The following is a 16,520-nucleotide window of genomic DNA, read 5'->3' as shown; positions in this document are numbered from 1 at the left end:
TCATTTAGTACGACATCTCTTGCCACCTGACAGCCTTTGACATTGCGACGTTTTCTGAATTTTGTTGGATCTTTACTATTTCGCATGTTGGAGTGGAGAAGACTATTGCCCTAGTCAATCTGCCTTCGGACGTATTCTGGTGTTGGAACGAACTTTATTTACAGGGCAAATTACGAAAGAGACGTGCTGTGGTGTTTACTAAAATTGTTTGATGTAACAGCTCTATTTTTAACTTAAGTTGGCGTAACAGAAGGGTTGCAAATTTGGTTTCTCAGAAGTTTATTGAAAATCTGGGGATGATCAGTTACCACTTGCCTATATCTTATGTAAAACTTCAAAGTTGTAAAAAATATACAAGTCAAATGCTAAACATTATTTTATTATAAATGATCTCACAGCAAAAAGATCTTTCAAAGGAATTGCTTTTTTGTCCCACCTCCACCCACAATTCCACCACATTTTACAATCACATACATAAATACATACACTTAAGTTAACCCGTTGGCTGCCACGCCATACAACCCGTAGGTTGATCTCTACTACTCTACGCGCCACGTCTGAAGGATCCGTGACCAAAGTGGGACTTGCCATTGCTGACAAGTCCGGGCTGACACGGTGACAGGAGAATCCATCACCGCATCGACAAGGGGGAACTTGGTGCATTGCCAAACAGGCGCCTTTCGGCGCGGCCCATGCTAAGGAGCGGGGAGAACAAAGGCGTGGCAGACAACGGGTTAACTAACACAAACACAAACATATTACCAACAACAAATGATGATCCGCGCTGACACTTTGGAGATACCGGCGACGATATGGTGTCCATCTTCTCGAAATTTCCTCTGCATTACCTTAATAAAGAGACAACAGTTCTTATTTACTGACATGCCAATGAAAGTTACATAATACAGACAGAAACAATAATCAGGTTTTTTAGCTCAAAGATTTTAAATATGCAATTTTTTAAAGTTTAAATCAAGCTTGCAATGTTGAGAACTGTTAACAGAACAAAGCTCACTTGCTAGTCTTTTTTAAAAAATTCCGGAAGTATACCGGAAGTAACCTAAGCGCCTCAACCATTGAGCTGTCGTCAAAATAAACCACATATTCGTGATCCCCATGAAATTTGGGGTCGATTAGGTGGGATTTAAACGAAATCCAAAATTTGGCCAAAATCGAGAATTTTCCTGAACTATACTTCAGGAAAATTTTCGAAACCGGAAGTACGAATACGTAAAAAACAAAACATGAACTTTACTACAAATTTTACGAGGATCACGAATATGTGGTTCTTTCGTACGTCAGATCAATATTTACTAAACTACAGACAGAAATGAGTAAACCGGAAGTAGAAAAAAAAAAAAAAATATCGAAAACCTAACAAGTGAGCTTTGTTGGGGGAATAGTTATCGTTAGTTATCACTAAATACTTCAACAAAATAACTGCCAATAAATGTTTAAAAAGATGTGCAAAGTAATGAAACTGACTGTTTTGACAGCTGCACATTTTCAAAAAGCCATCTAGCGTTAGAAATAACAAACGTCCAAGTAAAACTTTGTTTGCGCGCAAAAAGGGCCTGATTTGGGAATTATTACACAGACACAGAGTTTAACGCAACTAGACTATTGGTAGATAACCTAAGAAAATAAGTCAATTGTCCGGTACCTGGCCATAATCCCGAGGTAAGTAACTGCAGGTGTGTAACAGCAAAGGGTAGCGACCACGGAAGTGTTCCAACTCGTCGGTGAAGTAAGACAAGTTGTAGCAGCAAAAGCAGTGAAGCTAGATGAGTGTACGTCGGGAAGATGAGGATGGAGAAGATTGTTGTTGGAAGTCTCTCTTCCGTCATGGACAAAGGTCAGCATTGGCTTAAGGATCTATTACGTGCTCTGTAAAAAAAAAATGTATTGCATTAATGAAAATATAACAGTTAATAAAGCATTTCAATCTTTACCTTAAGTAACAAGCTCACTGAAAGTTTCATGATAAAAAACCGTAAAAATGGAAATCACAGCAACCAACAGCCTTACTCCTGAGGTTTAGGTAACTTTCCTGATGTTAAAGAAAGTGTAATTATGAAGTATTGCAGTAGCGTGGTGATAGGTTATATTGATGCTTACCTTTATCATATGGGTGAATGGTGATGAATTTAGTAAGGCATTTGACGTGGTGTGGTTGGTAGCAGTAATGGGGAAATACCTCGTCTCCGCACATTTGTATTCCACGATATTTGAGCTTCACATATGAGTTTTAGGCTTTTGACAACATGATGGGTCTATTGGATGGAAAGTGACTGAGCGCTAAGTCAACTTTTGGGAATGACTGACAGTGACAGTATGCATCTAAATTTGAAGAAATAAGTTGGTACAGTATAAAAATAAGGAAATCAGGTCAAGATAAACCTACACAAGTTACGAAGTTCAATTTGATATAAGAAATCACAGGAATATAATCACAGGAAGTATTAATCAGCTACAATTTGTTTCACACTTTTCGCCTCGTTTTACGTTGTAAAAACAACAAGGGCAACACTAGCGACATCTGGTAATATCTGATAATTTGAGCTGCGACTGTGCAACCAACTTAGGATTCAAAACTCATTACCAGATGTCGCTAGTTGTTGTTTTTACAATGTTAAATGAGGCGAAAAGGGCGAAACAAATTGTAGCTGATTAATACTTCCTGTGATTATATTCCTGTGATTTCTTATATCAAATTGAACTTCGTAACTTGTGTAGGTTTATCTTGACCTGATTTCCTTATTTTTATACTGTACCAACTTATTTCTTCAAATTTAGATGCATACTGTCACTGTCAGTCATTCCCAAAAGTTGACTTAGCGCTCAGTCACTTTCCATCCAATAGACCCATCATGTTGTCAAAAGCCTAAAACTCATATGTGAAGCTCAAATATCGTGGAATACAAATGTGCGGAGACGAGGTATTTCCCCATTACTGCTACCAACCACACCACGTCAAATGCCTTACTAAATTCATCACCATTCACCCATATGATAAAGGTAAGCATCAATATAACCTATCACCACGCTACTGCAATACTTCATAATTACACTTTCTTTAACATCAGGAAAGTTACCTAAACCTCAGGAGTAAGGCTGTTGGTTGCTGTGATTTCCATTTTTACGGTTTTTTATCATGAAACTTTCAGTGAGCTTGTTACTTAAGGTAAAGATTGAAATGCTTTATTAACTGTTATATTTTCATTAATGCAATACATTTTTTTTTTACAGAGCACGTAATAGATCCTTAAGCCAATGCTGACCTTTGTCCATGACGGAAGAGAGACTTCCAACAACAATCTTCTCCATCCTCATCTTCCCGACGTACACTCATCTAGCTTCACTGCTTTTGCTGCTACAACTTGTCTTACTTCACCGACGAGTTGGAACACTTCCGTGGTCGCTACCCTTTGCTGTTACACACCTGCAGTTACTTACCTCGGGATTATGGCCAGGTACCGGACAATTGACTTATTTTCTTAGGTTATCTACCAATAGTCTAGTTGCGTTAAACTCTGTGTCTGTGTAATAATTCCCAAATCAGGCCCTTTTTGCGCGCAAACAAAGTTTTACTTGGACGTTTGTTATTTCTAACGCTAGATGGCTTTTTGAAAATGTGCAGCTGTCAAAACAGTCAGTTTCATTACTTTGCACATCTTTTTAAACATTTATTGGCAGTTATTTTGTTGAAGTATTTAGTGATAACTAACGATAACTATTCCCCCAACAAAGCTCACTTGTTAGGTTTTCGATATTTTTTTTTTTTTTCTACTTCCGGTTTACTCATTTCTGTCTGTAGTTTAGTAAATATTGATCTGACGTACGAAAGAACCACATATTCGTGATCCTCGTAAAATTTGTAGTAAAGTTCATGTTTTGTTTTTTACGTATTCGTACTTCCGGTTTCGAAAATTTTCCTGAACTATAGTTCAGGAAAATTCTCGATTTTGGCCAAATTTTGGATTTCGTTTAAATCCCACCTAATCGACCCCAAATTTCATGGGGATCACGAATATGTGGTTTATTTTGACGACAGCTCAATGGTTGAGGCGCTGTGGTTACTTCCGGTATACTTCCGGAATTTTTTAAAAAAGACTAGCAAGTGAGCTTTGTTCTGTTAACAGTTCTCAACATTGCAAGCTTGATTTAAACTTTAAAAAATTGCATATTTAAAATCTTTGAGCTAAAAAACCTGATTATTGTTTCTGTCTGTATTATGTAACTTTCATTGGCATGTCAGTAAATAAGAACTGTTGTCTCTTTATTAAGGTAATGCAGAGGAAATTTCGAGAAGATGGACACCATATCGTCGCCGGTATCTCCAAAGTGTCAGCGCGGATCATCATTTGTTGTTGGTAATATGTTTGTGTTTGTGTTAGTTAACCCGTTGTCTGCCACGCCTTTGTTCTCCCCGCTCCTTAGCATGGGCCGCGCCGAAAGGCGCCTGTTTGGCAATGCACCAAGTTCCCCCTTGTCGATGCGGTGATGGATTCTCCTGTCACCGTGTCAGCCCGGACTTGTCAGCAATGGCAAGTCCCACTTTGGTCACGGATCCTTCAGACGTGGCGCGTAGAGTAGTAGAGATCAACCTACGGGTTGTATGGCGTGGCAGCCAACGGGTTAACTTAAGTGTATGTATTTATGTATGTGATTGTAAAATGTGGTGGAATTGTGGGTGGAGGTGGGACAAAAAAGCAATTCCTTTGAAAGATCTTTTTGCTGTGAGATCATTTATAATAAAATAATGTTTAGCATTTGACTTGTATATTTTTTACAACTTTGAAGTTTTACATAAGATATAGGCAAGTGGTAACTGATCATCCCCAGATTTTCAATAAACTTCTGAGAAACCAAATTTGCAACCCTTCTGTTACGCCAACTTAAGTTAAAAATAGAGCTGTTACATCAAACAATTTTAGTAAACACCACAGCACGTCTCTTTCGTAATTTGCCCTGTAAATAAAGTTCGTTCCAACACCAGAATACGTCCGAAGGCAGATTGACTAGGGCAATAGTCTTCTCCACTCCAACATGCGAAATAGTAAAGATCCAACAAAATTCAGAAAACGTCGCAATGTCAAAGGCTGTCAGGTGGCAAGAGATGTCGTACTAAATGATTACCCAGAATTAAAAATTTATTTTCTCATTAAAGATCAACAATTCCCAGTGACTAATACTTTTAAGATGTAACCGACAAATCTGAACATAATTATTACAATTGAAAATTCGACTCTAGTTTTTAGGAGCGTCCCTGTAGTGAGTTGGAGGAACGTAGGTTGTGGTGTTCAGATTCAGGTGCCTCAGTGGTGTAATAACTCAGGGTAGAGTAAAACTTCAGAACTTCGGTGTAGTAGGTCGGAACAGCGTTAGCAGTGGTAATACTCGGGTGCCTTGGATACGTACTTGGGAGCCTCGGCATAGTAACTGGGAGATGCGTAAGCTGAAGTGTAAAACTCCGGGACCTAGGTGGTGTAGTAAGCGGAAGTTTCTGTTCGGTAGTAGCTTAGAGAAGAGTAATACTGAAGTTCGTCGGTGTAGTAGACTGGGGCAGCATTGGTTGTTGTGTAATATTCGACTTCTGTGGTGCAGTATCTAGGTGTAGCGTAGGTTTTGGTGTAGTTAGCTATCGCATCAGTTTAGTCTTTCAGGTCAATGTGGTACGAAGGAGCAGCCGCTGGGTAGTAACACTTTGTCTCCTAAGATGTGATGGTGGAGCTCGGGGCAGAGTAGAACTTGGATACTTCGGTGTAGTATTCGCCAGCTTTAGTGGAGTAATAGGCTGGAGCCTCGGTGTAGTAACTGGGAACAGAGTAGTACTTGGGAAGCTCGGTGTAGTAGGACGGGACAGCTAACGAAGTAGTGTAGTACTCTGGTACTTTGGTGGTGCAGATCGGGGCATCATAAGTTGTGGTGTAATATTCTGGTGCCTTGGTGGTGAAGTAACTGGTCGTGGCGTATGTTGTGTAGTAAGACGGCGGCGTTGCGGTTTGGCACCCGCCATACTAAGGAGACATCGGTACACGAGTCGTCGACACAGCCATCAACGATACAACACCCAACAGCAGCACGCCATAATTAACTAGACAATCAATGAATGTAAACATTAATACAATAAATAAGAAATGGCATACAATTAGAAAAAAAAAGGATTTATACAAAACTCGTGTAAAAAAACAGAATATTTATCAGGATTACGAGCTGGTTATACGATGAGATGAACAAGGCAGCTAGCGACAAATAGTACGATGCAGTTGTTACCGTGTTGGAGATGTTCACTCGACTGACTCCTATCGCCTTTCCTCGGTTTATACAATTTTTCGTTGGACTTCTATTCCACCTTTCAGCTTAAGCCTTGCGGCAATTGTACCTGCTTGGTAAAAATGCAACACGTGTCATTGGTGTACTTTTCAATTATGACTAAATTAACAAATTAAAAAAAAAGTGGAATCGATTCAATGCCCAAATGTAAAAACACAATATTTACCGATAATTTCGAATTGGTTTTACGATGAGGAATGCATTTGGTGACAGATGTGCACTGCAGTTGATGCCGTGTCGAAGATCCTCACTCGTTTCATACGACTTCATGTTTCTAGACGACTCCTTTTACGCAGAGTAATACTTCTTGGCGTCGGTGTAGTGGTTCGGGGCAGCGTATGTTGCAGTGTAGAACCTGCGCGCTTCGTTGTTGTAATAAATTGGAACCTCGGTGCAGTAGGCAAGGGCAGCATACGCAGCCGTGTAGCACTCCGGTGACTTGGTGGTGTAGTACTTGGAAACTTCGGTGTAGTCGGCAGGCTCTTTTTGGTGATGTAGCTCGTAAGCATCATAAGCTGCGGCGTGAAATCCTGGAGCCTTGGTTGTGAAGTAACCGGTTGTTGCGTAGTAAAGAGGCAGCGATGCGGTTTGGTATCCACCATACCCAGGAGACATCAGTACAACAGCAGTCGACCCAGCCTTCAACCGTACAAAACCCAACAACAGCACGACGCCAAAGATAACAAGACAGTAAATAAATTGAAACATTAAAATTCAGTAATAACTAGCATGTTAACATTAACACGAAAGATGGCATTCACACCAAACTCCATGAAAAAAAAAGTATATTTACCCATGATTGCGAACTGGTAATACCATGAAGAAAGCAGTTGGGGACCAATAATGCGCTGCAGTTGTTGCCGTGTCGGAGATGCTCACTCGACTGATCTCGATAGAATTTTCTCTCTCTTTTTATACGATTTTTTTCTCACCCTCACCTCTTAAGCCTTGTGGCTATTCTACCTGCTTGATAATGATTCGACACGTGTCGTTCTCACCCATCCTCTACACTACATTGCACGGTTCTCACCCAACCTCTACACCCCTTCACAGTTTAGTTCTCACTTCTCACCCAACCTCTATACCAATGCACGGTTCTAACCCAACCTCTACACGAAATATTCGAATTCGAAAGAACCAAATTTCTATGAAATTTTGGGTCGATTTCATGTGTTTTAAACGAAAACCAAAATTTTTCGATATTTTCTACTGACTTACTGAGAGGCACGAAATCGACCCCAAATTTCACGAGGATCCCGATTGTGTGGTTCTTTTTAACGTCCAATGAATATTTACAGAACTATTAGCAAATTTAGAAATAAGAAGTAGAGAAAAATCTAACAAGTAAGCTTTATCGCTGGAACAGTTTCTGTCAGATAATACAAAAAAAAAATAAATCAGTAACTGAACGACTTAATAGATTTGTTCAAAGATGAGCAAAGGACCAGAAATTGATGTTTCTGGCAGCTGATAAATTTACCTGAGCCTATTGTAAGCCATTTACTGTAAGAAAAAAGAAATGTTTACAACTAAGTTGCAAACAAAACTCCACTCTAGGTGGAGCTCATCTATATAGCTTGATCGACACTCAAGTGAAATAACAAACAATATTGAATGAACAGAGAACTGAAAAATTTAAATACTCACAAAGTTCTTCTCTGTGTATGGTCATCACCACCAAGCCAATAGTAATCTCTTGAGGAAGTAGACGTCCAAGCCAAGTTGAGACATGTCTCACTGGTAATCAGCTGCTTCTTGAAAGGAAACAAAGAAAATCAAACACTGTAATTATGTGACAGAAAAACATGTTTTCAGGATCAGTCACACTTTCTTAATTTCACAAATTCCAGAAAATGTCTAACAAAAAAGTCTTTAATGTTAGATCACAATCAGCGAATCAGCAATCAGCCAATCATTGACAACGGCAGCCATTATTGTTATCAATTTATCATGGCTCAGAGGCACCTGGTAGCAGATTTGAGACCTTCTTTCGGTTAACTGATTATTCGTAATGTTACCTGACACTCTGACAGTGACAGTTTAGAGTTTAGAAAAAAATGAGTAGGATCGTCCATTAACAATTAAAGAACATCCAAGTCTTCAACCAATTTCAGTAAATTTAACCCAATCGTCATCGAAAGACAATATGCTTTCTATTCGTTTCGTTGACAATATTTTTTGGGGTTCTTTCAGTTAAGCAAGATTTGTATTGAAGGTCGGAACGGTTCGGTCAAAAAACGGAGAATGTTGTCAGAAGAGATGACCCAATTTAAACAGTGGAACAGTTAACTTAGTTAACTATATAACATAACTGAGAAACTTCAATCATGTTTGTTAACTGGTCTGGTTCAGGGTTTTTCTATGAAGATTACACGAAGACATTTGAATGCTATAAAATCGTTAGAAGATTTGATTTATTAAATAATAATCTCACAATGAAGATTGCAATTTATGGGAATTAATATTTAGGGTAGGCAGCAGGAGCTTGGTAGGCTGGAGCAGTGTAGGCTGGAGCAGCGTAGGTTGGAGCAGTGTAGGCTGGAGCTTGGTAGGCTGGAGCAGTGTAGGCCGGTTTTTTGTATTCAGGAGCCTTGTAGCCAGGGGCAGCGTAGGAAGCAGCAGCTTTGTATTGCGACTCGACGTACTCGGGATATTTGGCTTCGCCTTCGTATTTCACGTCAGCGGTGTATCCGTTGGCGTCAGCCTTGTAGGTGACGATCTGGACGCGGCTGTCGGGGAGAACCACACGGTAAGATCCGGTGACAACGTTGTAGTCAGATTTTTCGTTGTGCTCGAATTCAGTGTAAGATTCTTTATCCTGGACCTCGTATCCGAAGCTGTAGGGTTGAGCGGCCTAAAAATGTAGCAATTCAACGACAAAGTGAATTATTTTCATTACTTACATAATTTTAATTATGTTTAGTTAATTAATTGAACTTCAACTTACGTATGTGACTTCTTCGTATTTAGGAGCCTCGTACTTGGGGGTCTCGTATTTAGGAGCTTCGTACTTTGGGGCTACGTATTTAGGTGCCTCGTACTTGGGAGCCTCGTATTTGGGAGTCTCGTACTTGGGAGTCTCGTACTTAGGGGCTTCGTACTTAGGGGCTTCGTACTTAGGGGCTACGTATTTAGGAGTCTCGTACTTGGGAGTCTCGTATTTAGGAGCCTCGTACTTGGGAGCCTCGTACTTGGGAGTCTCGTACTTAGGGGCTTCGTACTTAGGGGCTACGTATTTAGGAGCCTCGTACTTGGGAGCCTCGTACTTGGGAGTCTCGTACTTAGGGGCTTCGTATTTAGGAGCTTCATATTTAGGAGTCTCGTACTTGGGAGTCTCGTATTTAGGAGATTCGTACTTAGGTGCCTCGTACTTGGGAGTCTCATACATTGGGGCTTTGTATTCAGCAGCCTTGTAAGAATCGGCAGCAGCAAAGGCGAAAAGGGCAACGAGGACGAGGAACTGCAATTTAAAAATAAAGAAATTATTTTAAGTAACAGAAATGGAATACCGTATTCATGTTTTAAGTCTCCACAAGCGAACCGAAATGCTTCGTTGTATAGAAAGACAATTTCTTCAAGTTGTTATTCGTGAGGATTTACACTTGCGTTTTCGAATTTTACCTTCATGTTGGAGCAGTAGTTGACTTGCTTGAAACAGCTAGATAACTGATACTTTCAATTCGATTCGTCCGCGATTTTATACGATCACAAGAGAGTGATGCCTAATGGAATTTGTGGGTGTGGACGTTTGCCGGCTATAAATAAAAAGAAGGTGAAGGTAAAATCACTAAACCAGATGTGTATACACTGACTAAAATTGTAATATTAGATTGTATGAAAAACAAAAAATGTATGCATTATTGCATTGGTTCCCAATCAATCGCTTGCCAATATTGGCCATCAATATCTGATTTGATTGCGTTGGCCTTAGATTGATTTGCATTCCCTATAAATTGTGTAAATATCTGAATAAGGAATAGACAGTGTATGTTGTACAATTACATGGAAAGTTACTTAACTTTTCATTTGAAAAAATAAAGCGGTCATGCTCTCTTATTTCTTCAAAACCTTCTCTTTCATTCTTAAATTCTAGTCTTTCGCAAAGATTAGTCTCGACTAAATTTTTTAAATTGCACGATTGGTGCACATGTGTACACGTTTTTGCGAAATGCTAGATGATGGATCTGCAATGAAATAACATTACAAATTAATCTTTTTAGCGATGCAACAATTTGATTACATCTGACCTTAACCGAGTAGTCTCATTATTCGAACAAGCAGCATAAAAGTTACAAATTTGGCGCGTCCAAGATTCAAGGTGCATATGCAAAGGGAATATTTCCTTGCATAAATTTTCAGCTTGTTGCCAACAGCAGAAGCCAATAGCTCGACTTGTTCTTCAAATCCCGGTCAGTGTCGCAAGTCGTTCAACTCCATATCTCATCAACCTGTTGAAACGATGCCCGAAGCGATACTATCCCTCCCATTCGAATAAATCGAAACCACTCCAGCAACTTCACTTTTATTAGAAAGTATATGACCAAGTAGGTCATCTTACTTGAGAATAGCTTTTCAATTGATTTTCATCGCTAGTGGTTACTATCGTTTAAAAGTTAAATCTTAATTCAAGCATCAGTATTGAATAGCGTACTATTTTCACGAATAAATATGTTCACTTTATTGCCATATTTCAGTTTAATGCACCTTCAGTTCAATATAGACTAATTTGTTGGGATTTGATTTCGTTCTACACTGTTTACTGCATGATAAATTATGTAACGTTTAATTTAAAAATTTTAAGGATTATGATATAGATTTCGATTGAATATGGATTAAATTTAAATTCTAATCGAGTTTGTATAAGTTTCCTCATTGATATCTCGACTGCGTATATTGCCGAAAAGCTACCTGGAATGAATGCATCGCACACTTAAGAAATTTCATTGAATAACGAAAACACTTTCCCTCGCTCACTTCACTTTTGCGTAATTTCACTATTGCCAACATGTTTTTAAAATAAAAAGGGAACCTACAAAGCAAATTCAACGACTCAATTCTCTATCAACTCTCAGGCGCTCTTTACCGAAAGCTACTCTTGCTAACAATAGCTAATCCGCCACTCCCCTCCCGCAAAAAGACCCCGTTTCACCATACTCTGCCCTCGCCTAACCCACCACCCAATCATGCAAATTCTACTCTCCCCTATGGCTAACGCCGTTCTCTGCTCCCGACTAAAGAACGACCCTATCGTACGTAAGTCTTCTACCTAGTACATCGCACCAACGTAGGCACTAGATTTTTTTCTTTATTAATTTTCTAAGACAAAGTTAAAAATAATGCAACAAAAAAATTTCTAAACGGTAATGACCAACTAAACAACTTACGATTTCTGCCTCTCGTGGAAATCTCGGTTCAGTGATGGTTCGCTTGTCTCATTTTTCCGCTTCGTCATAAGGCAAGACCATCCGGGCAGCCGACCTTGTCCGTAAAACCTAAATAATGTAAAATATTTAATGTTAGGACTCCAAAGTTTCAACATATTCAAGTGACGAGGAAAACACATGCGCGTAAATTTGATGCCGTTTAAATCATAAGCGAAAGAGCCTCATCAATCAATTATCGGAAACCTCCATTTAGAAAAAATCTAATTACAGATGATGTAGTATTAATTAACGGAAAAGAAACTTCGAGTATTAGTGGAATGGTTGACTAGGACTATGTCTATCTATGCCGCCCTATGGCCCCTAGGCCCTCAACAGCCACGCAAGTTCACGCTACATGAAGGTAGAGCCAAAAATAAGTCAAAGACCATTTTGCCCATTTACTCAATTTCTTCCTCCATAAATGACACAATTAGGATAAGGCACACTAAGTTAGCGACCTATCCCGACGATTGTTTGTGTCAAAATATCGAATCGACTAAGTTTCGCAGTATGTTTTTGTGTAGTGTAAGTGCCTATGTTTTACGAACAAATGGGACTTTCCATCAAAGAGTATTCTACTTCTACTTGCAAGTTGCAACGGACGCAGGTGAGGAGAAACCTTGGGAGAAACTAAAAATAGAATTTGCCTTACCTTTGAAAGAAGCTCTCACCGTCCATCCCAGTTCAATGGCGGTGTGGTTTAGCGGCTGACCCTCGTAGCTGCTTCAATCTTACGAGAAAGAAAGAATAAGAGTGGTAAAATCTATTTTAAATTAGTGTGACGTGCATGTATGGTTTAAGCGTTAAATTTCAGATAACTACATATTGATGTTGTTGTTTGGCTGAAAATTTTTTTCGTTCCCAATCTGAATATGATGCGCATTGTTATGTACTGAAACTTAAACTTAAACAAAAACCTCGAAAAGGGGTTTGACGTGAAGAGTACTCAGTAGTTAACAAGTTTGGGCAGGTTTGGGATAGAAAAGCTATTCTTACGTTAACCTCGATAACCAAAAATTTATATTGATAACATTTGTTCTACTTTATCCTCAATGTTTTATTATTATCCAGGAGTTTCTATATTTATGATTTAGCAGTTCCAGGGGATATGCACACTGCACAGTTACTTGGAGTATCGATTTTTGAAACAAGTTGTAGGTCCTGCTTAGATAAACCAGAAACTGGAATAGCCACTGACTACTCTAAACCCTTCTGTTAGCATGATTAGTTAAGCTTCCTGACTATTCCGTGCACAACAAATAGTTTTCAAGAAGTACTTTATCATCTAGGATATTGATACTTAAAGTCACCTTTCATGAGCCATAAATAATTGGTTATTCTTACCAGATTTTAATGGTAAATCCTTTATTTGGAGGAGGCTGGTAACCTGGTATAACTCTGCGGTATAATGGGATGTGTGACACAGAGCAAGTGTGCTCCTCTGCAGGCTAAGATTCAAGAAATTAAAACTGCTGAACATCATGTTAAAATGAAAAGAAACAAGTATACAAAAATCAGAAACATGTTGCTTCTTTAGTTTACTACCACAATGCAACCACCAAAATGCCAATTATTTTGGAGTTCTAGTGAGAAGAGTAGATGTGGGATGAGACGATGAGAGGTGAGACCTATTGGGGACTTATAAGACCTCAAATTAATCTCCCTTGATTTTCTTCATTTTTAGTGCTTAATGACTTAATTTCTCATAATTACCTAGGGGAAAAGTTTCTTTCTCTATTTCTTCCTTTCCTGATGACAGAATGCCACGTCTTAGGTACACACCAATCCGCAGTTCCATAAAACTGCTTCACTTGGCGTGATAGAAGCTCCACAGACTACGAAGTGACAACACTGCTCCAAAATTGAAAATAAACAATGAATATTTTATAATATTATCTCTTGGACATTTGATTCAACATCAACTGAAATCTTTGAACATGCTTTTGCATTTTGCATTTCATGTCCTGCAGACGAACTGACAAACATTGACATTTGACATTCCGATAAAAACCTCTTCTTGCTAGGCAATGGAATCAGCAATTCAGCATGGAATCAGTTCGGACATGGGCATGGACGGTATCCCGTCGTTTCGGACCCTACCCTACCATTTCGGCCGGTTATGGTTCGGAGTCGGTTCCATTGACGATTGATTCCATTCCAACATCCATGTCTTCGTCTTCCATCTCTGAGTTGAACGATGCAGTCAACCTATGAACAGTTTAGTAACTCTGCTGCAGATTATTAAATTTTGTAGACGACAAAATTTTTTTTATTTTTAATTTAACAATAAAACATTAGAATTGAGTAGACTGGCATTTTTTATTTGCGCAAATACTCAACAGCCAATAGCTATACTAAAAACTAAACCATGTAGCAAACTAGTTTAATATTTATAGTCTATAAATGCGCATCAATCAGTCAATCAATAAGAAATAAGTTAATTATCGCTGACAGAGAGGTCGACTTCATCGACAGGCTCAATCGATAATACCATGAGATCGTGTAAGGTTCTTTAGCTGTTATTGCTAAAACTTTTAGCGTTGAGCTGTAGAAATGATAAGCTCAAAAAGAAAAGTGAGACAAGATAAACTAAATCCTACAAAATAAACGACAAAGGCTCCAGTCAAATTTTTTAGTGAAATGGACAAATTTTTGGTTTCTTGTCTCTTTTTTCCGCTGTTGATGCCGTTGGCCATACATTGACGAGGCATTGGGTGGAATGACCTGTCCCATTTATCGATTATTCCCGTTTGTAGAAGCTCCAACACTCTTGCACATGACAAAACGATTGAGAAACAATTTAGCATTATTAGTCCGCAGTCAGTAGTAGTCAGTAGTGATTGAAAGCTTAAAGTTACCCCTTGTTAATAGTGTCGGTGTAGCGGCTGTTTTTCTGCAGTGCAAATGACGCATATCCACCCAAGAAAGGTTCCTTTGCCAATTGGAGGTCGCATCTTTTGGTTTCTTCAAATTTTTTTTTAATAGTTTCCAGATGTGCAGATCTCCCCTAGATATTTTGTATTGCATGATAGAATATATTTGTGTTTTTAAAAATGTATCATAACTATACAAGTATACATACATCGACAAAGGTGTTTCTTGATCCGGGTGTGATCAAATTGATGCACTCTGATACCAAATTGCATCTGGAATTGGGGAATGTGTCCAGTTTTTTCTTCAGTTTAATATAGATTGGCGTCGCGTTAGGATTCTATTGCCACAATGAGGACTTTTACGCCGACGCAAACGTTGTTCACTAAAATTGTTCATAAACTTACCGAAACAAGAATATTCATAGAGGAGCCTTTTCGAGTAAGCAGCTGGACATCGTTACGCTCAATAATGTCATAGACCGAATTGATCAGGGGCTGATTAACTGGTGACACTACGTAGGTGAATAATATCGAATTGTATGCCTGGACGAAAATGAAAGCGGCCAGGGTCCAAACGCCAGCGACCAGTCGAAATGACAGACGTTTCGACGTACAGGGACCACCTATTGCAAAGTCAATGTCAATTTATCTCTCTTAAATTCATTTAAAAAAAAAAGTTAATCTGTCTAACTTTGTGACATCAAATTTCCAAATACATAAAGATATTGTTTTCCAGCTCGACCGCTTTTCCTCTTAGCAGTGTGTTCACGGTCCCTGATCAAGTTTGCGCTCCTGGTTTTTTTAAAAGGTCTATCCACTAAAATCAAAGCGGCAGTGACGCAAACAACCGAAACGATTAAGCCCAACCAAACCTATTCAACAATCATTATTATTACTAGTGCAGTCGTCCACTACCACACTAAGTAAATATTTAAATAACACTGAATAAAATAATACCGGCCATTGAAATGGTTTGACGACTCCGTTGATGTTTGCCGTGTCATCTTGAACTGGGATGAGAAAAGCATAAGTTTCGAAAATCCAAGGCACCGACAAATCTACAACTTCAGAACGCGCAAGTGACAGAGTCACTCCTACGACTAGCAAGTCACTTTGCTACAAAAAACAGAGAATTAATTCAGCAACATTAACATATAGTGAAATGAAGATCACACTCAACTTGATTCCACAAATAGTTAAAAAGTCCTCGTTCTTTTCCCTGTGGTTCTAACCTGTTCTCTGTGACTCTCACCATCTCGTACCTACAAGAAAATTTAAATGGAAATCATTTTGGGACAACAAAGCTGTCAAACATTTACGTGAAATTCAAACGATCTGCCAAGGTATCGAGAAATATGCCACCGGTGATCGGACCCGTAAGTCCTTTGGGGTTTCCCTTCCAGCGAGGCTAAATTGTGTAAAGTAAATTTTGATTACAATAGTGAATGTGTAAAACTATCAACCATAGCCTACCCAAATGACCTGGAGATGTTGGCCATTGAGTGTATTCAAATGCGACGACGACACCAGCGGATCATTCTGAATTTGGAAGCAAATAATAAAAATGAGGAGCGTGAAAAAGAAAGACATTCTGAGACTGGACGGTGGTCATTAGCTGCCTAAAACGAAGTGATGCAGTTTCTTTCTATTTTCACAGCAATTATATCCCTGGCTACCAATCGCGAGTGTATTTTGAAACAATTCAAAATCTCTGCAAACGTCGCGCAGAATCTATTCCCTGTATCCCAATTCAAATACCCAGCAGAACCTATCGGTTAATTGGCTCCACATTGACAAAGTTCACATAGAACTAGTGTGCTCTAAACTTGCGAATTGATTATGTATAAGGAAGGTCCTGCTCAATCAAAGTCCGCAGTCGTTGATTTCC

At 39.0% G+C, this 16,520-nt stretch overlaps 2 protein-coding genes and 3 long non-coding RNA genes across 8 annotated transcripts; 1 reads left to right on the top strand and 4 right to left on the bottom strand.

Annotated features, from left to right (window-relative positions):
• Positions 1-1,679: 1,679 nt before the first annotated feature.
• LOC124197041 lies at positions 1,680-2,167 on the bottom strand. The gene is made up of 3 exons (XR_006875946.1): positions 2,119-2,167; positions 1,953-2,050; positions 1,680-1,887 (listed from the first exon to the last, which is right to left on the bottom strand). It is a non-coding gene; the product is annotated as an uncharacterized LOC124197041 (long non-coding RNA).
• An 802-nt stretch (positions 2,168-2,969) lies between these two features.
• LOC124197040 lies at positions 2,970-3,460 on the top strand. Its single transcript, XR_006875945.1, has 3 exons — positions 2,970-3,018; positions 3,087-3,184; positions 3,250-3,460. It is a non-coding gene; the product is annotated as an uncharacterized LOC124197040 (long non-coding RNA).
• Positions 3,461-8,733: 5,273 nt separating this feature from the next.
• LOC124197038 (pollen-specific leucine-rich repeat extensin-like protein 1) lies at positions 8,734-11,378 on the bottom strand. 4 transcript variants are annotated; one of them, XM_046592286.1, is made up of 4 exons: positions 10,584-11,378; positions 9,958-10,520; positions 9,284-9,796; positions 8,734-9,190 (listed from the first exon to the last, which is right to left on the bottom strand). In XM_046592286.1, exons 2-4 carry the CDS (start codon positions 9,961-9,963, stop codon positions 8,795-8,797), a joined length of 915 nt encoding a protein of 304 aa, XP_046448242.1. In that variant the 5' UTR covers positions 9,964-10,520; positions 10,584-11,378; the 3' UTR covers positions 8,734-8,794. The 4 variants fall into 4 exon arrangements, with proteins under 4 accessions (XP_046448242.1, XP_046448243.1, XP_046448244.1 ...); XM_046592287.1 differs by lacking the exon at positions 10,584-11,378 and having other exon boundaries at positions 9,284-9,436; positions 9,467-9,796; positions 9,958-10,091; XM_046592288.1 differs by lacking the exon at positions 10,584-11,378 and having other exon boundaries at positions 9,284-9,437; positions 9,558-9,796; positions 9,958-10,091.
• Positions 11,379-13,253: 1,875 nt separating this feature from the next.
• Positions 13,254-13,710, bottom strand: LOC124197039. Its single transcript, XR_006875944.1, has 3 exons — positions 13,677-13,710; positions 13,473-13,610; positions 13,254-13,397 (listed from the first exon to the last, which is right to left on the bottom strand). It is a non-coding gene; the product is annotated as an uncharacterized LOC124197039 (long non-coding RNA).
• A 369-nt stretch (positions 13,711-14,079) lies between these two features.
• Positions 14,080-16,222, bottom strand: LOC124197718 (ionotropic receptor 93a-like). Its single transcript, XM_046593252.1, has 9 exons — positions 16,106-16,222; positions 15,952-16,040; positions 15,813-15,894; positions 15,590-15,748; positions 15,324-15,504; positions 15,038-15,255; positions 14,842-14,970; positions 14,618-14,766; positions 14,080-14,528 (listed from the first exon to the last, which is right to left on the bottom strand). Exons 1-9 carry the CDS (start codon positions 16,220-16,222, stop codon positions 14,294-14,296), a joined length of 1,359 nt encoding a protein of 452 aa, XP_046449208.1. The 3' UTR covers positions 14,080-14,293.
• Between the last annotated feature and the right edge of the window lie 298 nt (positions 16,223-16,520).

This window comes from Daphnia pulex, chromosome 7 (genome assembly GCF_021134715.1).
Source record: "Daphnia pulex isolate KAP4 chromosome 7, ASM2113471v1".
Classification (NCBI taxonomy): Eukaryota; Metazoa; Arthropoda; class Branchiopoda; order Diplostraca; family Daphniidae; genus Daphnia; species Daphnia pulex.
This window is presented reverse-complemented; position numbering and strand designations above follow the sequence as displayed.

Bases quoted from the DNA above. Each gene is read 5' to 3' on its own strand.
- LOC124197038 (XM_046592286.1), bottom strand. The intron at 9,191-9,283 runs GTAAGTTGAAGT...CTACATTTTTAG, and splicing joins AATACGAAGAAGTCACATAC to GCCGCTCAACCCTACAGCTT.
- LOC124197718 (XM_046593252.1), bottom strand. From the start codon at position 16,222: ATGTCTTTCTTTTTCACGCTCCTCATTTTTATTATTTGCTTCCAAATT. The intron at 15,749-15,812 runs GTTGAGTGTGAT...TGTTTTTTGTAG, and splicing joins TTAACTATTTGTGGAATCAA to CAAAGTGACTTGCTAGTCGT. The intron at 14,767-14,841 runs GTATGTATACTT...CAAAATATCTAG, and splicing joins CAAGAAACACCTTTGTCGAT to GGGAGATCTGCACATCTGGA.